Source organism: Camelus ferus, chromosome X (genome assembly GCF_009834535.1).
Source record: "Camelus ferus isolate YT-003-E chromosome X, BCGSAC_Cfer_1.0, whole genome shotgun sequence".
Classification (NCBI taxonomy): Eukaryota; Metazoa; Chordata; class Mammalia; order Artiodactyla; family Camelidae; genus Camelus; species Camelus ferus.
Window position 1 is genome coordinate 74,468,087 of NC_045732.1, and position 21,544 is coordinate 74,489,630.

Genomic DNA, 21,544 nt, shown 5'->3' on the forward strand with positions numbered 1-21,544 from the left:
TGATGGAAAGAGTTCCATCAAGTCCCATTTACTTTAATCAAACTTGGAGACATTTACAGTATTGTAAACCATTAGAAAAAACTTTTTCACACGAGTGAAATTAAAACCACTATATCTCAACTATATTCTTTTTACTGTAGCTTATTAAAAAGAAAACAACTTTTGAACTCTTTCTCTGTTGTGCTTTCATTCTTTCCCCAGTAAAATATATATTAGCAATGTAATCAATTCTTTAAATGTGAGTAAGCAAATTGACAAATGTCTGGATTTTTGTATCTGACTTGGCATCCTTGCCCCTTTTAAATAATAATTCATTTGGCATAAACACATAATCAAATGAATCCACTCAGAGTGCCTTTAATGATTGCCTCCACTGTCATTACATTCTGTAAGGTTGTCAATGGATTTCCGGTTAACTAATGCACCATTTAAACCCTTAGTAATTAGGAATTGTTCCATTTCAGCCAGCTTGTATTCCACAATCGCGAGGTTTACCAGTATTCGCTTCTGCATGGCTATTGAGTGCGGGAAATTAATTAAGATATCCCGAGAGAGATGGTTGACTGAAAGACTCTTATCAGTATTGCTCTTAGTTGACCCAGTGGGAGAGGATGATCTTACTAGTGCAAGAGAGGTCGAATTTGATGACATTTCACCAGTATTTCTCTGTAAGGGAAGGAAATTACACATATGCAGTTTACTGACTGAGCTTAGCAATTTCTAAGTACTACCAAATAAACGACGTGCTTAGTCTTGGTTACCAAAATGAACTGATTTTCCTCCCCTAAGGGGATTAAAAATCTGTTGAATGAATACATTGACATGGAAATACGCCTGTCCCAAACAGACTGAGAAAAAAAAAAAAAAAAACCATGAAAGTAGCCTTTCACTGCCAAAATGCCATACCCTTGGCTTATCGTTTCTTAGGCAGTCCAGTAGGTCTATACTTAGACCCTGCCTGACTCTTGCCTAAAGGCACTTCACTTGCAATTTTATCACCAGGAAATCCACATTTTGACCTTAATTATTTGTGAATGCCTCACAAAGCTCTCATAAAGATAGCTTGAAAGGAAAATACAGGAGAGGAAGAGGCAAACAAACAATAGAAGCCAGAGAAGAAAGAAGGTCGAGATTCTTAAAATGGAAGGAGGTGGGAAGTGGCCACTTTCTGCTGTACTTTTCAAGTAGGTGAAAAGCTGACCATAATCACTTGGTAAACTTAGGGCTTTTTATAACATATTGTAGCTGTTGAACCACCGGTCAATATGAGGAAAGTATGGGGGTAAACACCTGGGGCTCTTTCAAAAGAAAAAGGAATAAGACGACATCCTTTTACTCTTATTTTACTATCTTTCTGCTCTCTTAAACACCTCCCCACTTCCCACCCACGCACTCATCTGGCGTTATCTAATTCCAATCGCCCTTACACAATTTACCTGAAATAGGGTTTTCCAGAAGACAAACATAAAGGCGAACAGAACGCCGCTCACTAGCAGCAAAAGGATGCTCATGATTCTTCTTCGGCCTCTTCTCTCTTCTCGGGCACCAAGGCACTCAGCTGGCAGTTGGGAAGCAGGGGGCTGCTAGCCACCCGCACTCGGCAAGCCCCGGGCCAGGATGCTAAACGTCCCGCACTGCCTGGTGCAACTGGCAGGCGCGGCCACGTCCAGCTTTATATACTGGAGAGAGTGTGCGTGCGTGCGTGCGTGCGCGTGCGCGCACAATTGAGCACGCAAGCGGGGGCGCTACGTCACAACTCGATGACGTCAAAACAGCCCGTAGGAAACCAGGTGGCACTTATTTAACCTCCCACCTGGTTATAGTAAGAGACGGTGGAGGAGTCTGGGATTTTCAGGAAGCTGAGACATGGTAGAAATACAGACTTCAAATCGATTAAATACAAGATTTTAAAAGTGCTCTCCCCTCCTCCCTTTTTGTTGTTAAGATATGTTTGGCTTTGCTGCAACCATTCTATTATTCATTTCAAAAACAAGTTCAAAAACAAAAGTAGAAATGCACTGTAAAAAGTAGTTACCCGCAAACTGTGAGTCTTGGCCAAATATCTCCCTCCTACTCCCACTGCTATCTTAGGATTCCCTCCAACCGTACTCCCATTATCCCAATGTTAATACACATTTGTGTCTCTGTACAGTTTAAAAAGTAGTTCCAGAGACATTTCCCCATTATTCTCATAATAGTTTTGTGCCCATAGGTATTGTTAATACTATGTCTACTTTTGGAAAGATTCAAGTTTTAAGTAAACTCATTTGAAACTAGTAGTAAAAGCAGGACTTGAATCCACAGAGTTGGGTCGTGAGATAATCTCTCCCATTCCCTCACCCCAATCCCCACCCCTAGGACCTCTACCTATTTTTGAATAGCTTTATTAGAAAATCTCCCTTAGAACTTTAATTTGAAAAGATACATGCACCCCAATGTTCACAGCAGCACTATTTACAATAGCCAAGACGTGGAAACAATCTAAATGTCCATCCACAGATGACTGGATAAAGAAGTTGTGGTATATTTATACAATGGAATACTACTCAGCCATAAAAAAGAATAAAATAATGCCATTTGTAGCAACATGGACGGACCTGGAGATGGAGATTGTCATTCTAAGTGAAGTAAGCCAGAAAGAGAAAGAAAAATATCATATATCACTCATGTGAAATCTAAAAAAAGAAAAAAGGCACTAGTGAACTCATCTACAAAACAGAAACAGACTCACACACATAGTAAACAATCTTATGGTTACCTGGGGGAAAAGGGGTGGGAAGGAATAAATTGGGAGTTGGAGATTTGCAAATATTAACTACTGTACATAAAAAGACAAAAACCCAATTTCTCATGTATAGCACAGGGAACTATATTCAATATCTTACAGTAATCTATAATGAAAATGAATATATGTATGTATATGGATGACTGAAACATTATGCTGTACACTAGAAATTGATATAATGTAACTGACTATGTCAATAAAATATAAATAAGTAAAAATGTCAAAATTTGTACATCTTTGTTATTGGCAAGAATGTGCTTATTCAATTATAAAATGCTGTTTCAAATGTCTCTGCTGCAAATTTATTTAATTTAATGGTCAATTTTCTGTATTTCTCTATGACTTCCCTCCTTTCTTAAGGATTTTTTTTATGTTTGCATAAAATACAAATCTACTCTTTTTTTCTCACCAAAATCTTGGTTTGTGCTATGAAAGAATGTTTCTGACAAGTCTGTTTTGTGAACAACTGTACTCAAAGAAAAATTTGCATTTGCCTGGTAGTGTTTTTTCCTGTTTATATAGGCAGGGAAGGTATTATTTTGAATAACAAACAGAAGGGAAAGGTGCTTTCTAGGTCTTTCCATCTTCTAATGAGTATTTCTTCTCTGGGTTTCTAACAACATGAGTTCAACTTAAAGATGCTAAAACATATATATAATTTCACAAGTACTATTCCTTTATAAATAAATGTAGTCAATGAAAATTTCATGCTTTTGGTTATTGTTTAAGTATTGTGACTATCACAAAGTTTGTGAAATGTGAAATACTGATTTGACTCCTGAAATGTGAAAGATTATTGATATTTTTGAAATTAATTTCAAAAATATCTCAGAGACAATATTATATTGTAGAGTCTTGGCCAAATATCTCCTCACAATATATTATGGAGTGTGATTGTTGTTGGCAGCTTGATGGCACTGATAGAAGTCCTCTTTACCTATACAATTTCAATAATGGGATATCTGCCTCTTGGAGCAAGAGGGAAGATTAAGGGCAGTGAGAGGAAACAAGTCAAGAGGTAAGAGGTTATAGTTTTGTGTGTGTGTGTGTGAGAGAGAGATAAAGTGCACTGAAATTGTCCAGAAGAAAGGAAAGATGGGAAACAAGCAGCAAAATTTGCTCCTTATTGAATTGCCATTAACAAGCTAAACTGTGGCAGTCTTGTAGGCTCTCTTTATTTTGTAAAACTACATGGTCAAGACAGGAATTACAGGACTATCTTATTGTTGGGGGGTGATGAAAAAAGTATGTTTTCATCTTGAATTTCCCATTAGAATCAAGCTTATTTCATATGCTTACAGAATGTGGTTTTCAAGTCCACTTCATTCTTACACAAAAAAAAGACTACCCCCATCCCCACTACTGAATTAAAATTCCTAGGAGGTTGTAAAAGCTTTTGTTCGCTCCACATTTTAGAGATAAGACTTAAAACACTTCCTCCTCCTGAGACTTCAGTTTATACTAAAGTGTACATAATATCAATTTTCTAATAGTTTTTTAAAAAATACCTAGATTACATTTTATCTCGTGGGATTTTGCTGGCAGGAGGAGGTAAAATGAGAAAACAGGTTTAATGGAGGGGAAAGAGTAGAATAGAGTCAAGGGGGGGAAAAAGGATGCTGAGACATCAAGTATAAATTTTATGACCACTACACAATTTTACCCAAGACTTGAAATATACATCATACAATACTGAATTTGAAAATACCAGATTCCTTAGTCATTTGGATATCATATTCAAATATTTGTGGGCAACTTGGTGAATGTTTTCCAAGGCTAGTGTTTGAATATATGTGACTTTTACATTATAGTTGGATCATTGACAGTGTTTTTATGGTGATGGGAGTTAGGTAAATGCATTTTGTAACATGGTCAATTTATTTATGAATACAGTTTGCTATCTCTAGTAATTTGGACAACAACTGAATGCTTCTACGTTTGTTTATCATTTCATGCTTTTTAAAGCATCTTCATTTACATGATTTCATTTAATCCTCCCAACAACCCTGTGTGGTAGGTGGGGCAGGTATAATTCCCATTTTACAGTGAAGGAAGCTGGTGTAATTTAATTGCTTTGCTTAAGGTCTCAGAGTTAGTTGACTAGAATCTGGTCTCCTCAGTCTGGGTCCTGTCATCATATTGCCTTCATGTTTATTCTTGAATAGAGAATTACAAGTCAGATATTCTATGGTGTTAATTTTCTGTTCCTGTGTTGAAAAGGTAAATAAAGGGAGATACCTTCGCAGCATCTTACATACACATTAAATCTTTCAGTGGGTTCCCCATCAAGCTCATTGACAGATAACTCATGTCTCTAGTGATGAAACTGACAGAGGGAATATCAAATGTCCATGATGCCCATTATGGGCATTCTGCCATTGCTCAGGAATTTCTCTTGGGTATGCTATCATATTTGTCCACATTTATGACAATGTCATATATGCGAGGAAACTCTCCTTAACAAATGAACCAACATAACAACAGAAGTAAGGCAACTGGTATTCAGAAAGTATTACAATGAGAAGGGTCTCTCAATGATCATCTAAGTCATAATTTTCATTCTGTAGTAATAAAATTTACCCTAATGTTTATACCATATATCTTTAACACACTTGGTTAATAGTCAGTGCAAGTGTATTTGAATAATGCCAAAAAGGTTGTATAAATAGTTGGTATAAAATCACTTATAACATCACAATGCTTGTTGGTGTCATTGTTTTCCTCTTTTGTCCTTTTCACTTTTACAGGTGCATGAAATACAAAGGAAGCTTGGTTGGTTGTTTCATTGGTTACTCATATAATGTTTGAGAGCACTCCAGTCAGTCTTTTTGAAAATTTTTACCGTAACATTTATTCCTTGTTTCTTTTAGGTTTAGATTCAGCTGGAGCTGAGATCTAAAATAACAATAACTTAAACAAACAAAAATAGTTGATTAAGAGACAACAGTTCAGTGTGGACAGGGGAGATTCATAAATGTATCGGGAACCCTGATTTTTTATACTCTGTTGCTTAGTTATCTTCAACATATATCTTCCATCTCATGATCCAAGATGGTTGCTGTACTGTTCTCAGTTGCCAGGCTGGTGGAAAAGGTGAAGGATGTGGCTCCTCTCTTATAAGAACATTTCCTCGAAGTTGCATATGATACTATCACTTTAATTTTACTGGCCAGAATGTAGCTATATGGGAAAATCTGGCTGCAAAGGAGGCTAAGAAATGTAGTATTTGTTCTGGGTAACAATATGCCCAACCAAAACTTATGGTTATGATACTTAGAAGGAGAGGAAGAAGAGTTATTGAAGGATGTCAATCAATTTCTGTGACACTGTCTAGAAGAGGGGATTTAGATTTTGTCTAGGATACCAACCCATCCTTGTACCCATAAGACACATGAACTCCATCATTTATGAGGACTTGGCTAATATGTGAAGATTAGGGAAAATGAGGGGAGGACAGCAATCTGGCTTGTTTAGGATTCCAGCCCATCTACCTCTTCCACCCTGCCTTAATTGAAATTATCTAAAAATGGTTCTTCCCTTCCAATTCTTCTCCCAGAAGGAGTTCAGAGTACACTACACTTGTTCAGGTCCCTGTGACTGGGACCACCACATTAACCATTTATATGTTGATACTTTTTCCTATTAACTTACATAATTTTGTGCCGACTGCTATAAAAACAGAAGGACATAAAAATTTATTTTATGAAATTCAGTTAGGGCATATTTTAGAGAAATTAAACAAAAATGAACTAAGAAACATATGTTGAATTTTTTTCTTTCTTGATCACGCATTCTCTAGTCACACATTTCATCAACAGAGGGCATTGTAGCTTTATTTCATTTTTTTTGGTTGCTCTGAATTTTTCAATAATAGCTTCTTTTCATTTGGAATTGCACCATATTATCCAGGGGCAGATAAATAAGTGGTGTGTTGTATTTGTAAAATATAAGCACAGATCATTGATCTATGACACCATAATCCAGACTTCACTACATATAAATTACCATAGAATTTTGCTGAAAACATGCTCTTTAAAATCAATCGTATTTGAGTCAAAATTACTAGACTATATTTTTTCTTTGTTTTAAAAGAAAAAGGATAAAGACTATACATGTTATGATCAAACCTACTCTGAGACATTTTTTTTCCTCTCTATTCCCATATTACCCCTGATGTTGTAATAGAGGCAAAATAAAAAGATTACATAATCTGAGTGATGATGCTTAAATCTGGTATTTTATTTTCAGTGACATTGCTTTACTTTAAGTGACATTTAGAGCTTATTTTCAGTGACCTTTAGATCTGTAATATGTTCTGGAAAGTATTAAGGGACTTGGAAGAAAAACTGCTTTCAGCTTTTCTATTAAGTGAATGAGCTACATATCTATCTCAAATTGAGACTTTCACAATTCATTATGTTTGTCATTGAAACTTTGAAATGCCAACCTGAAATTTTTATTATAATATCATTTGCAGCCTTTTTATAACTTATAATAGTGGAAAATATTGATAATTGTTCTTAATATCAGTGGGAAATTTAAGAACAATACTGATTTTTCTAGTAACAACTATACTTGAGTTGCTAAAATAAATCAGTTTTTTAGGGGGGTGTGTGGGGGTTTGTGTGTGTAAAGTTATGCTTTATAAAGCAAACCACAGGATAAATCGGGGGAAAAAGAAACCTTGGAAACAACTCTACAAAAGGACTGGGGAGACTATTCATTACTTTACATTTATTCAACAAACATTTATTGAATACCAGGCACTGTTCTAGAACAGCAGGGATACAGTAGTGAACAAAACAGGCAAAAATCCTCCTGGAAGCGTATATTCTATTGGGAAGTTATATTCAAATTCCCAGACTGATTACTTATGGGTTTTTTTTTTTTTTCAGATTTCCATGGAATATGGAATAGCCAGTAATTTAAAAAGTCAGATCCTGGTAAAAGAGGAAAGCCTCTCTAATGCATTTTTTGAAGCTAACATAACCCTGATATAAAATCTTGCCAAATACAGCACAGAGAATTTGAAGACTGATTATCTTGAAATAAAAAAATTCTAGCACAAAGCACTAAGCAAATAAAATATGGACACTAATTAAAAAATAATATCACCAAATATAATTTATTTCAGAATGCTAGAATGACAACAGTAGGAAATCTTAGTGTTTCATTTCCATAGGCCAAAAGAAAACTGTAAGACTATCTCAATAGATGTCCAAAAGAAGCATACGCTAAATTTAAACACCCATTTTTAGATTAACAAAACTAAGCATTAATTTTTTTTAAAAGCCTAGGCATCAAAGGATAGGTCCTTAATAGTATGATACTGAGATGAAAACAATAATCAGCATCACCTATAACAGTGACATACTAGCGATATTACAAACAAGGAACAAGACAAACACGTACCATCACTACAGTCATTTAATAATGGTATAGAAATTCCGATAAATACAGTAAGAAGTATCTGCAGAGAAAATCTAAAAGATTCTACATAAAAAAATCTTAGAACTAATGAGTTTAGTAAAGTGCTTGGATGCAAAATAAACATCTAAAACAGACTAAAGAGCTTTCTTATATACTGATAATAACTCACTTGTTTAGAAAATATAGTAGGAAAATAAGACTACTTACATAATACACAAAATAACCCAGAAACAAAAAATAAAAAATTGGCTGAAGAAAATTACAAAACTTTACTGGGAGAGATACAAGATTTACGTAAATGTAGAAGAATAACATGTTCCTGGATAGGAAGACTAAACAAAATAAACATGCCAAGTTTTCAAAAATTCAGATGTAATTTTACTGTAATTCAGATAAAAATCCCAACAGGATTTTTGAAACTTGAGAAAATGATTTTAACATTCATCTGGAAGTTTTAAAACGTGAGACAGCCAAGACAGTTTTGAAGAACAAAAATAAAGAGAGGATACTTGCTTATGCAAGAACATTATCAAAGAAACACTTTTTAAAACAATGTGGTCTTAGAACAGGAATATGGAGACAAAGAAAAAGACTGGAAAACTCAGGACAAAGATGAATATTCTAATAGAAAATCAGAACATAAAAAGAAGATAAACAGTTGACAAAAAATTACAATAATAATGCTGAACCTAATTAGGAAAGAAATAAAAATTAAAATGAAGTATATGTACTTGACTAATATTTTAAAGATATTAATCATCAGTGATGATGACTGTGGATACTCTTTCTACCAATAAGAATGCAAATTTGCCCAAATATTCTCAAAGGCAATATAGCAAAATATATACCAACAGCCTTAAAATAGTCATATCCTAGTAATTCCATACCAGGAATCTATTCTAAGAAACTATTCAGAGATAGGGCCAAAGATGCACATCAGAAATGGCCATTTTTATTTAAGTAGTGAAAAACTGGAAGGTATTGACATGGCTATATATCAAATGCTGAAATGCTTACTATGTGATGTTACGTAAATAAATTAGTATATAAAACTTCATGACCCCAGTTTACACACACACACACACACACACACACACACACACACACACACACACACACTACAGAGGGTAAGAACACGGAGGAGAAACACTGAGAGAGATGTATTACAAGATTAACAATGGTAGACACTGGGTGATGGGATTAGGAGAGATTTTATGTTCCTTTGAATAATCTGGACCCTAAGAATCCACCATTCACTTTAACAGACATAAAGATTTTTGTCATATTTCCTTGAGCCTTTTTAAAAGAATAAAACTTGCACATACGGTGGAAGCCCACTTCTTACCCTGAACCTATCTGAATATGCCCTTGCCTTTCTAGGATAACAACTATCCTAAAGTTAGTGCCCTCCATGTCCCATTTTATGCTAATACAGCAAAATGTTTCCATAAACCTTTTACAGTATATTACTGTGTTGTGTGATTTTTAAAATTTACAAATATTTTACCATTATATATGAATTCTTTTGTAACGTGCTTGATCATTCACTTTGTTTTGACATGTATCCACATTGACCTTGTTCATTCATTTTACTGTTAAATAGAATTTCATTGTGTGAATAAAATTCTTTCCAAAATTGTTTTAACTATTCTCCAAGCCACAATACTTGAGAGAACCTGTTTCTACATCCTTCCCTAAACTTGTGCTATCAGACTTAAAGTTTTGGCAATGTGTTGGGTGTGAAAGATATTTATTTAAATTTGTATTTCTCTGATTATTTTTGAGATTGAATATCCTTTCATATGTTTGTTTATATTTATTTATTTGTAAATGTTTCCATTGTTAAAATTTATTGTGGTAACATCGATTTACAACATAAGTTTCAGGTGGACTACATTATATTTTTGACTTCTGTATACACTACAGTGTGCTCACAACTAAAAGTGTAGTTTCCACCTGTCACCATACAGTTGGCCACCTTTACCCATTTTGCCCTCCCGCCACACACCTTCTCCTCTAGCAACCACTCCTCTGTTCTCTGTATCTGTGTTTGTTTCGGTTTGATTTGATCTGGTTTGGTTATTTATTTATTTATTTGTTTGTTTGATGTTCCACATGTGAGTGAAATCATATGATATTTGTCTTTCTCTGACTTATTTCACTTAGCATAAAACCCTCAAGGTCCATCCATGTTGTCACAAATGGCAAGATTTCATCCTTTTTTTATGGCTGAATCATATATATGTCCATATATACCCATATATACATATGTATATACACATAAGATTGGGGCTGAAAGTCCCTGTTTTCAATCTGGCTTTCTCTGAGCCACCTAACCAGGGGTGTTGGAGAGCCTTATTGCAGTGTTGTGAGAGTAGATGTGTGGCTTCTCCATTTGGCCTTTGCTTTCATGGGTGGGGGTTAGGCCACATTTGTATGTGGTGTCTGAGTGTAGTAGACTGGTTATTGTCTAAAATTTTTTTGTCTTATTAAGCACCTTCTTTCCTGATCCTCTGGCTAGAGAGAATAAGTTTTACTGAAGCTTTTTTTTTTGTCTGTTCCCTTTGGTATTCATGGGATATATATACACATATACATCCACACTATGGACTTTTGCAACTAAGGAATGATACATAAGTATAACACTCAACCAATGTATCATTCCTTGGTTCCAGAAGTCTATCGTCAATTTGCTTTCTTCTCTACCTTCCAGAGACTTCATATATTTGTTTTATATACAATGTCCAGCATTTTCGGTTGTACTTAGCAGGAGGAATAGGGAAAATACATCTCCATCTTCCTGGAAGTCCCACCTTGTTTTTAAACTCCCCCATAGTGCTCATTGTAGTATAAGTTTTAAAAGCAATGACTAATAAGCTTTACTCATATATATGTCCACTTCTTTGCTTACCATTGCCTTCTGCATTTCCATTCCTTCCTTCCTTCCATTATATATAATCTTTAGTCACACTTTTTAGTTAGCATTTGTGAGTGGTAAACTCCTTCAATGTTTGAAAATGTCTTCCGCTACATTCACTCTTGAATATTTAGCTGGGTATAGACCCCTAAGTGGGCAGTCATTTCCCCTTAGCTGTTGGATGAATGATATCTACTATCTTCTTGTCTCTATTGTCGGTGATCTGAAATCTGCTGTTAGTATGCTTATCATTTCACTGGAGGTAACATATCAGATTATTTTATACCTTTTTTCTTTGTATTTGATAGTCTATCAATTTCATTTAATTTCTTGATTGGAGCTTTACTCTTTCAACCTGAGTATTCACATCTCCCTTAAATTCTAGAAAATCTTCCCTTATTTTCACTATTGTTTCTTTGCATTTTCTATTCTCTTCTTTTGGAATGCTTGTTAGATATCTGTCACTCATACTTCTATGTCTCCTAATCTCTCTGTAATAGTTTCTATCTCAGTTCTGAATCAATTTAGTTTTTAAACTTAGTGACTTTATTTTTAGTTCTAGAAGATTTATCTGATTATTGCACTTGTTTTAAAATTATTTCTTCTTATGGCTTTTCTTCCCTTTAGTGCATTTAATCACTTTAAATATATTTATCTTTAGGGTTTGGTTTACATTGGGTTTTTTGGCATTGTTCCTTTATTTCCAGAGTACTGGTTGTTGTATCTGAACTTCTTAAGGACAGATTACCTAGTTGTGTGATTTGTATTGTGTGTTTATTGTATGAGTGTGTGTATACACACATGCATGTTCATTACTGAGGCAATTTTTCCCTCCTGTGGAAGTTCCCGGCACTCTGATTTGTGAAGTTAGCTCTAAAAATAAGTTTTAGATTTGCTTCTGCTAGAGGCAGCAGGGGTTTCACACACTGGGAAGCAAATTTTAATGTTAACTTTTACCTGGCATTCCTGCTCCACGTGTGTGTTATAAATTCAGATACTATAGGAACATTCGTCACAAGCTTAAGGCTTTTATTTCTTAGGGTTTACCCTTCCTGTTTGTTTGCCATTCAGAGTCAGGAGAGAGAGTCTGTTTCTTTGTAGGTTCCCGGTCCATTGGGCAGAGGTATTTTCCCTCTAGTCCTGTATTTAGAGTGCAGTTTATTCATAGCTGTTTCTCTATGCAGGGCTCTCAGTTCCAGCTATCTGCCTTACGCAAGTACAAGGTCATGATTCCTTTTCCTTCAAGAGCCTTAAAAGCCTAACCCAAAGCTGTCAAGGCCCATAACTAGTTCAGATAGCCTTTAGGTCACTATAATACTAGCTAATTCACTTATCACTTTGGTTTTGAGTTCCTTCTACACTTCTGTCAGCTGGCAGATTTGCTTTCAAGATTCACTATGATTATGAAAATGGTTATGTTTTCGTCAGCATTTATATGTCCTTAGAGCAGAGTTCATTGTTAGGTTTATTTGTTACATTGGTGGGACTAATATATACATTACTTTTTATACTTTTTATAGTTTAGGAAGTCATGGTTCTCATGTATTTCAGATAACATCGATTCCATGCAACATTCTGAGTGTGTCTGATAGGATTTTCTACTTACTTTAATGATCGTTCTAATTAAAGGTATGTTAGTTTTACCATGCACATTTCTCACAGGAGAAGGAGCCTGCTCTGACTCAGTCTCAAACATACAAACATACAGACGCATGCTCGACTACACAATGCTACAGAGGGAACTTGGGCTTTTAGGGATCTAATGCTCTTGCTAGTATAGGGCATGTCTGACTACACTCTTCATATTATTTTTCTATAGTGAACAAGTGTCACTGTAACATGTGTACCTGTGGTTAAAATAACCTGTGATTTTCTTTGTATCGTTTCCCAAATTTAGATAATTTATTTTCCCATGTGTGGACCTAACTGAGTTAAAATTACGCCTAGTGGATCTCTGAGGTTGTTCACCTCCACTTACTGGCCTAGAGATCTAAAATTACTGGAGTGGTGCACCAAGCACACTTGCAAGTTAGAGAAATCAAAGTGAACAAATGCAATGAGAAACTGGGAAGAATGACCAGAGCAGGTCACAAGCAGAAAAGAAAGGAGACCGATTACAGATAATTAGCTCATCAAAAGACTGGGAATTATAGCTGAGATGAAACTGAAACTGCCCCAAGCAATCTTCAGTTAGGTTCTCACGTGAGGAGCAGAGCTGCTGTTTCTGTTATCTGGAAAGCACAATCTCTACAAGATTGCAGATCACGCTTTAGACAAATTCTACAGATCTAGCACAGTTGATTATTTTTCCACCAACGCCTGCTCTGACCAGGAGAGGTTAAGCTGGATCCAGTGAAGGGATGGCGAAAGCCCTGACCTGAGTCACGTAATAAATTTGAAAGGAACTGCTGTCTCCTAGTCTCCACGTTAACGTCGCCTGGTAACTGCTGGAGGATAGACTGAATGCGAAAAGTGGTTTAAAATATGGGTATTTTTGACTTAGGAGAAAAACTATTTCAACTAAATTGAAGTCATTTCAATTGAAAAAACATCCCTGCTTATGATTATGACTGAATTTCATATATGTTTTTAAATGCTAGTCCTTACGTTTTGCTTTATTTATTCAGCTTTAAGAAATGACTGTGGCTGACTGTATACAGAGAAATAGGAAATGCACCATAAAATGAGCTGGACTTTTTCCTTCCCATTACATCTTATTTATTTCTTGGTCTCTTTCAGTTCTAAAGCTGATAATGGGGACCATTATTCTGGACTCTATTTTAAGATCCGTCTATAGGCCAGTGGACTTGGAATCCCATTGTCATTATTGTTACTTGAATTTTACTCTGAATTATATTGTAATAATTCAGTAGACTATGTATTAAAATTGTACTCAAAAAAGCGTAGTCGAGCTTTAAAGAAATAAACAGTTAATGAAATTCTACAAATTGATAAGAAAATATGGTGAGGTTGAATGCTGGACAAAAATCTATAAACCTCCAAAAATAGTGGCTACCCATACTAAGTGAAGTGAGTCAGACAGAGAAAGACAAATATTATATGATACCACTTATACGTGGAATCTAAAAAAAATGACACAAACAAAATTATTCACAAAACAGAAACAGACTCGAAGACATAGAAAACAAACTTACATTTACCAAATGGGACAGGGGAAGGGGAGGGATAAATTAGAAGTATGGGATTAATATGTAAAATAAACAACAAGAATTTACCATATAGCAAATGGAACTATATTCAATATGTTGTAATAATCTATAATGGAAAAGAATCTGAAGCTGTTCGCCTGAAACTAACACAATATTGTAAATCAATATAGTTAAATAAATTTTTAAAAATAGTGGCATATATATATATATATTATATACATATATATATATACTATCCTTTTAGCAAGTTATCTGTTTAAATTCACCTATGAGTTTTGAATGTTTGTTGCTACGTTTTTTGAATCAACTTTACCAAAGTTTAGAGATTTATTTGAAGACACAGTTTTAATCTTTACTTTTAGTAATATTATGTGCACGTGTGTGCACATTATTAAAAAATGAAATAACAAATGCTGTTTTCCCTCCTTCCAGAATTTAATTGCATTTGCTTGATAGTTAGATTTGTTTAAAAATCTTCACGCCCCCGGAGGATTTTTCAGCCTATCTATGTATGACTCTACATATTTCTCTAGTCACTAGGTAGGCACAGTTACATTGTAGAAAGAACATAGTTTTTCTAGTCAGAGAATTAGTATTCAAATCCTCTTTGTTTCCATTGCAATCTTCATGACCTCAGGCCAGTTATTCAAATGACCTGAACTCAGTTTCCACATCCATAAAGTGGAGGAATTTTAACATCTGCCTCCAGAGTCCTCTATTTAGTAGGCTGGGCTGTTTTTATAAGCAAAGCATCTGTCTACTTTGTCACATGATTTGAGGGAGGCAATGATAATTATCCCTAAATATTTCTTCCATGGATATAGCTATAGCATTCAAAATGTCCTTATTATATGTACATATGAGTTACTGAAGGTTCATTTTAAAATGTGCATTTTTCTGAACAAGTTAAAACTTTTGAAGCCATTAAGGTAGTAAAAGTTAAGTTGATTGAAATTTTTTTCTGTTCTCTAAAATCCTGATATTCAGAGTGCTGTCCCCCAACTAGCAGGTGTGGGCATCATCCAAGGAGCTCATTAGAAATGCAGAAATGCAGCACCCCCAGCCCTGCTGAATGAGAATATGCATTTTAACAAGACCCGGGTGAGTCACATGCACATTCAAGTTTAAGTAGCCTTTATCTGAATGAGTTCTGGAGAAATGGGATACCTTTTGCCATGGGACAGTGGTTCAAATCTGGGCAGGGGAGAAGAGGAGTACTGTAGGAGAGGGCCTTGTACATTCAGATGATCTCAGGAAGACAAAGACCAAGGAGAGGAGACAGAAAGAGGGTTCCAGAGGGGACATGCAACCTATCTCACAACCCCCTAGGAGATAAATCCTTCTTGACAGAGAATTGGTAATCTGAAGGAAAAAAAAAACAAAACACAGTGAGAACAACAGAGAGAGTGCTTTAACGCTACGAGGATACTTTTCCTTTTTTATTTAAATCTTTACCGATTCCAAAGAACAATTTCTTCTGGGCTGATAAAATGTCCTAGAGGCCCTGGAACCACGAGCAAGTTTACATGTTAGTTCCCGTTCATCCTACAAAGCATAAAATGCCCGATCACTTCTGGGACATAAATCTAGGACACATTCTACTCTAAAAGTCTTATTCCTGAAAACTCATTAGCTTTGAACCCACTTATGAAAAGATATTTGATTTCATCCAGTCAATGAGACATATGTCTTTGTATAAATCAAAATCTTTTTGAAGTTTTAATAATCATTCCACTAATTGTATAGCAGGCCATTTTTTGCTCTTCTTTGAATTTTAGTTCACAATACGAATTAATTCCTTGGATGAGAACAAGTTAAAAATAACCACACTTTGGAAGTGACCTTTGGAAGGTCTACTTGAAGAATTGCCAAGAATTTTGTGCCCCAATGCTGTTTTCTCAGTGATTCACAGCATGGTGTCATCAGCACTGCTTCTGGAGAAGGCATATCATCTCCTTTGCTATTTGAAAATGGCTGGATTAGAAGTCAGACTGTGAAGTAAAATTGAGTGAATCACAAAAAATAGTATAGATTTTCTATTAATGAAAACAGTGTATATTGAAACCATATGGATTCATATATCTGTATGTCTAATATCTATAGCCATATTTATATTTATGGAAAACATAGATTGCCAATGCATACTTTAATGACTTTTATAGTTAAGGCAGAGATGTTCTGATAGTAGTACATTCACAGGCAATTTAAATCTTGGCAGAAGAGTAAAACTCGTTTCATTTTTTTTCAGCAAATATATCCTGTATCACTTACTTTGCCCAAATAGCTAAGCTAAGCATTATGGTGGGTACAGATTGTCTTAGAAAAAGACTTTATGTGGTTATAGTCTAGCAGGGGAGATAGGACATTCTACTACAATGCATGAGGGCTATGAACGAAATGTTTCTGGAGCCCTCAAGACAGTGGGAAATCAATTCCAGCTTGGGAGAAGTCCCAAAGCCCAATGGAAGGAGTGGCCTTGGAATGAAACCTTCAAAAACAACGTACAATTGTAATTGGCAGACATATGACGCGAGGGCATTCTAAGCAGAGAGAACAGTGCAGTATAGAGAAATAAAGGGGAAAGGCAGATGGTATTTAAGGAATTGCCATAGTCCTGTTTATATGTCGGGCAGCCGAGGGAGATAGGGTTGGAAAGGTATGTTGATCGAAATCTTCTGGAGAGCTTTTGATAATATTAAATTCCTGGGCCCCACCCTAAGAGTTTTTGATTCAAGAGGTCTGGGATGGGGATCCTAGAAAGTTTTCTATTGGAAATGCCTCCAAGGTGATCTGAGGCCCAGTATTTTGAAACCACTGAATTAGGGACAGATTGCAAAAGTAGACACTGAGGTAATTTAAGAAAGATTATTACTCTGGCCTCAATGATTAGAAAGGGTTGAGAATGGAAAGGTATAGGCAGGACCACTAAACCAAACACTGAGGTAATAGTCCAACTGTGAGGCAACAGCTCGTAAGTGTGGGCGGGAACAATGGAAACGTAAAGAAAAGCCCAGGTGTATGAGCTACTGCTCAGAAGAAGGATAGACATAGTGACTGAATGGAGGTAAGAGAAGTCCAGGAAGAAGACTAGATCCAGGATGACTGTGAAATTCAAGTTTAGGTGACTGAATGAACAGGGGTATCATTATCCAACTTAGAATAAAAAAAAAGTTAAGTAAAACTCTTTTGTGTGTCATTACAAAGAGATAACCTAATAATAAGCATTTCTTGACATCTATGACTTTAGGTTAATCTCCCTAGTATACAGTTTCATAGCATCCTGTACCTTTACTTGTAGCATGTCCTAAAGTGTAATTTTATATTAATTTGCATGGCACTTTGATTAATATCTGAGTGCCCTATTAGACCACCAAGTCCACGATGGCAAGGAACCACACTGCCTGGCAAATCATAGGAACTCCTACATTTTTTGTTGGTCCAGTTTTTCTACATGAGTGATTGAGTAGACAAAAACAAATGAATTTTTAAGTAACTCGTTGAGATTACCAGTATATATTACAGGTACAAAAATATTTATATAAGAAAGATTCACTGGTAATCATACATATTTTTATTCCAAGTACTTCGAAATATATAATGGTAAAATTAAGCATCTTCTCTCTAGTTAGTGGGATAAAAAAATTGAGTAAACTAGTTTTGGTGAAAGATTCTCTAGATGAGGTTATATATGCTTACTTGAGAAAGTAAAACTCAAAACATTTTAGAAGCTCTATCGGAATGTTTGCTTATTGTAAGAAAAGTATGTGCATAATATATTTGCTTTTATAATTCAAGATCACAGCATATGATTCTGTGTGAATTTTGGAAATTTCAGGTTGCCTTTTCTTAAAAAATAAAACAAAATTAGATAATGAGCCCACTCTTTGTTAAACCATAAAGATTTGGGTCTGTACACTACTACATCCTGCATGATCTAAAATTAAAACAACCCAGAGGAAATTTACAGAGGTAAAGCTCTTTTTTTGTTCAAGATCTACCTGATCCTCTCTCTTACTGTTGAATAATGCACCATTGTTCTTCTTCCTCATTTTAATCAGAGGTGAAGCTAAAAGTGTTAAAAGACTTGGTGAAAATTCTACATTTAGTTAGTGCCAGAGCTAGACAATTAGAGGGATGGGACAATTAGGGATAATATTGATCAAATGTGTCTTGTATGTGATGATACTTTAAACATATTTCCATTTAAATGTCATGGCTCCCTTATGTGGTAGGTGTTATCCCATTTTTAGACCAAAAATTGAGGCTCAAGATAATGTACTTTTCCTGTGTCATCTAGTAAGTTGTGGAGTGTTGATCTATTTGATTCCAAACCCCATGCTTTTTTTCCCCACAATGCTTTGTTATAATTAAATAGCAAAACTGAAATTAAATAAACCAGGTGCTGCACTGTAGAGCTAATAGTATTTTATAATTACGCATATTTGGCAAATTAAGGTAACAGACCAAGTAGAATGCCAAAAATAAGCTACCTCTACTTATAATTACATTATTCTCCCTCATCCAGGAATAGCTATATGGAAAACGCCTAAAAGCTAACAAAATTAAAATTTGTACAACTTTTAAAATTGAAATATAGCTGATGTACAATATTATATTAGTTTCAAGTGTACTATATAGTGATTTGACATCTACATACATTATGAAATGATCCCCATGATAAGTCCAGTAACCATCTGTTCTCACACAGTTATTACAATATTATTGACCATATTCTTTATGCTGTATATTATATCCCCGTGGCTTATTATTTTATAACTGGAGGTTGTACCTCTTAATCCCCTTCACCTATTTTACCCCTCCACCACTCTTTCCTCTGGCAACTACCCTTTTGTTCTCTGTATCTATAGTTTGTTTTCATTTTTGCTTTGTTTCTTTTGTTTTTTAGGATCCATATAGAAGTGAGATCATACGGTAATTTTCTTTCTCTGTCTGACATTTCACTTAACATAATAGCCTTTAGATTTATCCATGTTGTTGCAGGTGACAAGATTTTATTTTTATGGCTGAATAATATTCCATTGTGGTGTCTATCTATCTATCTATCTATCTACCTACCTACCTATTTATCTATCACAATATAGCCCATCTTCTTTACGCATTCATCTAAACCCCATGCTTCTTTACATGCTGTGTCCTAATTCTCCTGATTTCCACTACAGTGTTCTATACTGATCTTTTGGGGAAAAACAGAACAATTCCAGTAGAAATATTTTCATCCAAAGGGTGAGACTGTTCCCTCACTGTAAAGAGAATGAGAACTTGTATGATTTGAGCGACATGCAGCACTGACTCGGAAAGGCAGGCAAAAAAGAGGCAGAAAAAGGTAGCTCTGGGTAGACAGAGCAGAGCAAGAATCATCAAAAATTGGGGAAAGGTGGACTGGAAGTTGGCAGAGGAGTTGGAAAAGGCCAACTGTGGGTCACCAAAGATAACTCGGTCTTTGCAATTTCTGTCCTCTTCTTTTTCTCCAGATTCCTTTCTTTCTATTGTTGTGAAACATGTAACATGAAACTGTTTCTAAGTGTACAATTCAGTGGTATTTAGTACATTCACAATGTTGTGCAACCATCACTACGATCTAGTTCTAGAACTTCATCATCTTAAAAGAAAGATTCATACCCATTAAGCACAGATTCCTTTCTTTTTAAAGTCAAATTAGAAAGCAGCAGTACAGGCTGGGATAAAAAACAGCGATAAAATCGCAAGCTTTCTGCTGGAAAAAAAAAATCAAGACCACCTCCAAGTTTCCCAGTCATTCAATTTCTTTTCTCTGCTGCAATGTTCAGGGTGGAACTATCTCTTGAAATCCAGCCCCGAATCAGAGGCAGCTATCAGAGAAACCACTCTCTCTGGTCAGTCCATAAGCACAGACTGACAGCTGGGATTTAATAAACCAAGTTGGTGAAACACTCATTCTTGTCGTGAACAAAGAGACTACCATGCAGAACATGATATAAGACTGTTGGGACAGTGCACTTAAGTCATCAAGACCTTCTTTACCACCCAAGCACACGAAAACCTGACAAAACTTGGTATGTGTAGGTGGAGTGGGGAGGAACCTCTTGTAGTTATTGCTTAAAAGGAAGGAAAAGAAGTTTGCGATCAAATGTGAACACATGGTTTGGTGTTTCTAAACAAAAAGAAATAAGGAAGGCATTGAAAATGTTGAAGAAATACTGCACAGCAGTGTACAAGAGGAACAAAAGAGCAATGGAACGAGGACAGAATTGAATGAGGAAAGCTGAGGCATAATAGCTTAAGTCTTATAAAAAGCTTAATGTAATGGAAGCTACAACATAGTCCACTGGAAGCTTTCTTTAATGGAAAAGAGCCATCCCACCTCCATTAGAAAGAGAAAAAGAACCTAACTGATCATTGACTTTCTCCCCTAACATGCAACGCTCCATTCACAGTAACTGTGCAGGGTATTGTCTGCAGAAACCCACCAGATGGTCTGAGTAGAGAGGGAGAAGAAGCAAGATGATACGATGGAATACAAATCAGTCACTTTTATTACAGCATTGCTTGGAGTCTGATGGCAGTGGCAGACGGTGAAAGTTTTATTTAGTATGCATTCGATCTTGTTCCTTGGGGAATCAATTTATTTTGATATTTTACCTCAAACATCAAAATAATACACAGACCTGAAGGCTCTCAGCAGACTTGCTTAGTTTGTCCCCAGAATGGGGTCAGATCCAATCTCCCAGCCTCTCAGGTTACAATTCATTAGAAGGGAGAACAAGATGACTGACAATGTGAGACAAATGGACCAAAAGTTCTTAAAAAGAATATTCAACCATTCTGTGTACACTTCTTAGAAAATTTCAGTAGGCAGAAGAGAGAGTAATTTTGACTTCAACATGGCTTCAATACGTTTTTTTAATGGACAAAATAATCTTAAATATTCTGCTTTTAGAATACCAGCAAAGAATGTATTTCTATCTTCTCAGAAAGAATCATAATATAGGAACTGAGGTAGTCCTTAACCTGAGAAAATGGGTGGGCTGAGAATTCGTAATACATTTTTCTTTAAAGACAACTGACAAGAGTACGTAGCCAGGTGAACTTCCAAGCGCAGAATGTAATGCAAAACTCAGTCTGGGGTCCTGGTTTTAGGTCATGAAGTTAAGGAATGAGAAAAGGGAGGGAAAACAAGAGATTTTCACCCTCTTTCCAGGGGGAATGATCAGTTCAAGGTAAAATTTAAATTTGGCAAGATTG

General features: G+C 35.6%; 1 protein-coding gene and 1 long non-coding RNA gene across 4 annotated transcripts in view; both read right to left on the minus strand.

The window, feature by feature from the left end:
• LOC116661945 overlaps positions 1-21,544 on the minus strand; it is an 82,956-nt gene that overhangs the window by 43,349 nt on the left and 18,063 nt on the right. The gene's annotated exons all lie outside the window — the stretch shown is intronic.
• On the minus strand, positions 172-1,511 carry CT83 (cancer/testis antigen 83). The gene is made up of 2 exons (XM_006193847.2): positions 1,437-1,511; positions 172-666 (listed from the first exon to the last, which is right to left on the minus strand). Exons 1-2 carry the CDS (start codon positions 1,509-1,511, stop codon positions 358-360), a joined length of 384 nt encoding a protein of 127 aa, XP_006193909.1. The 3' UTR covers positions 172-357.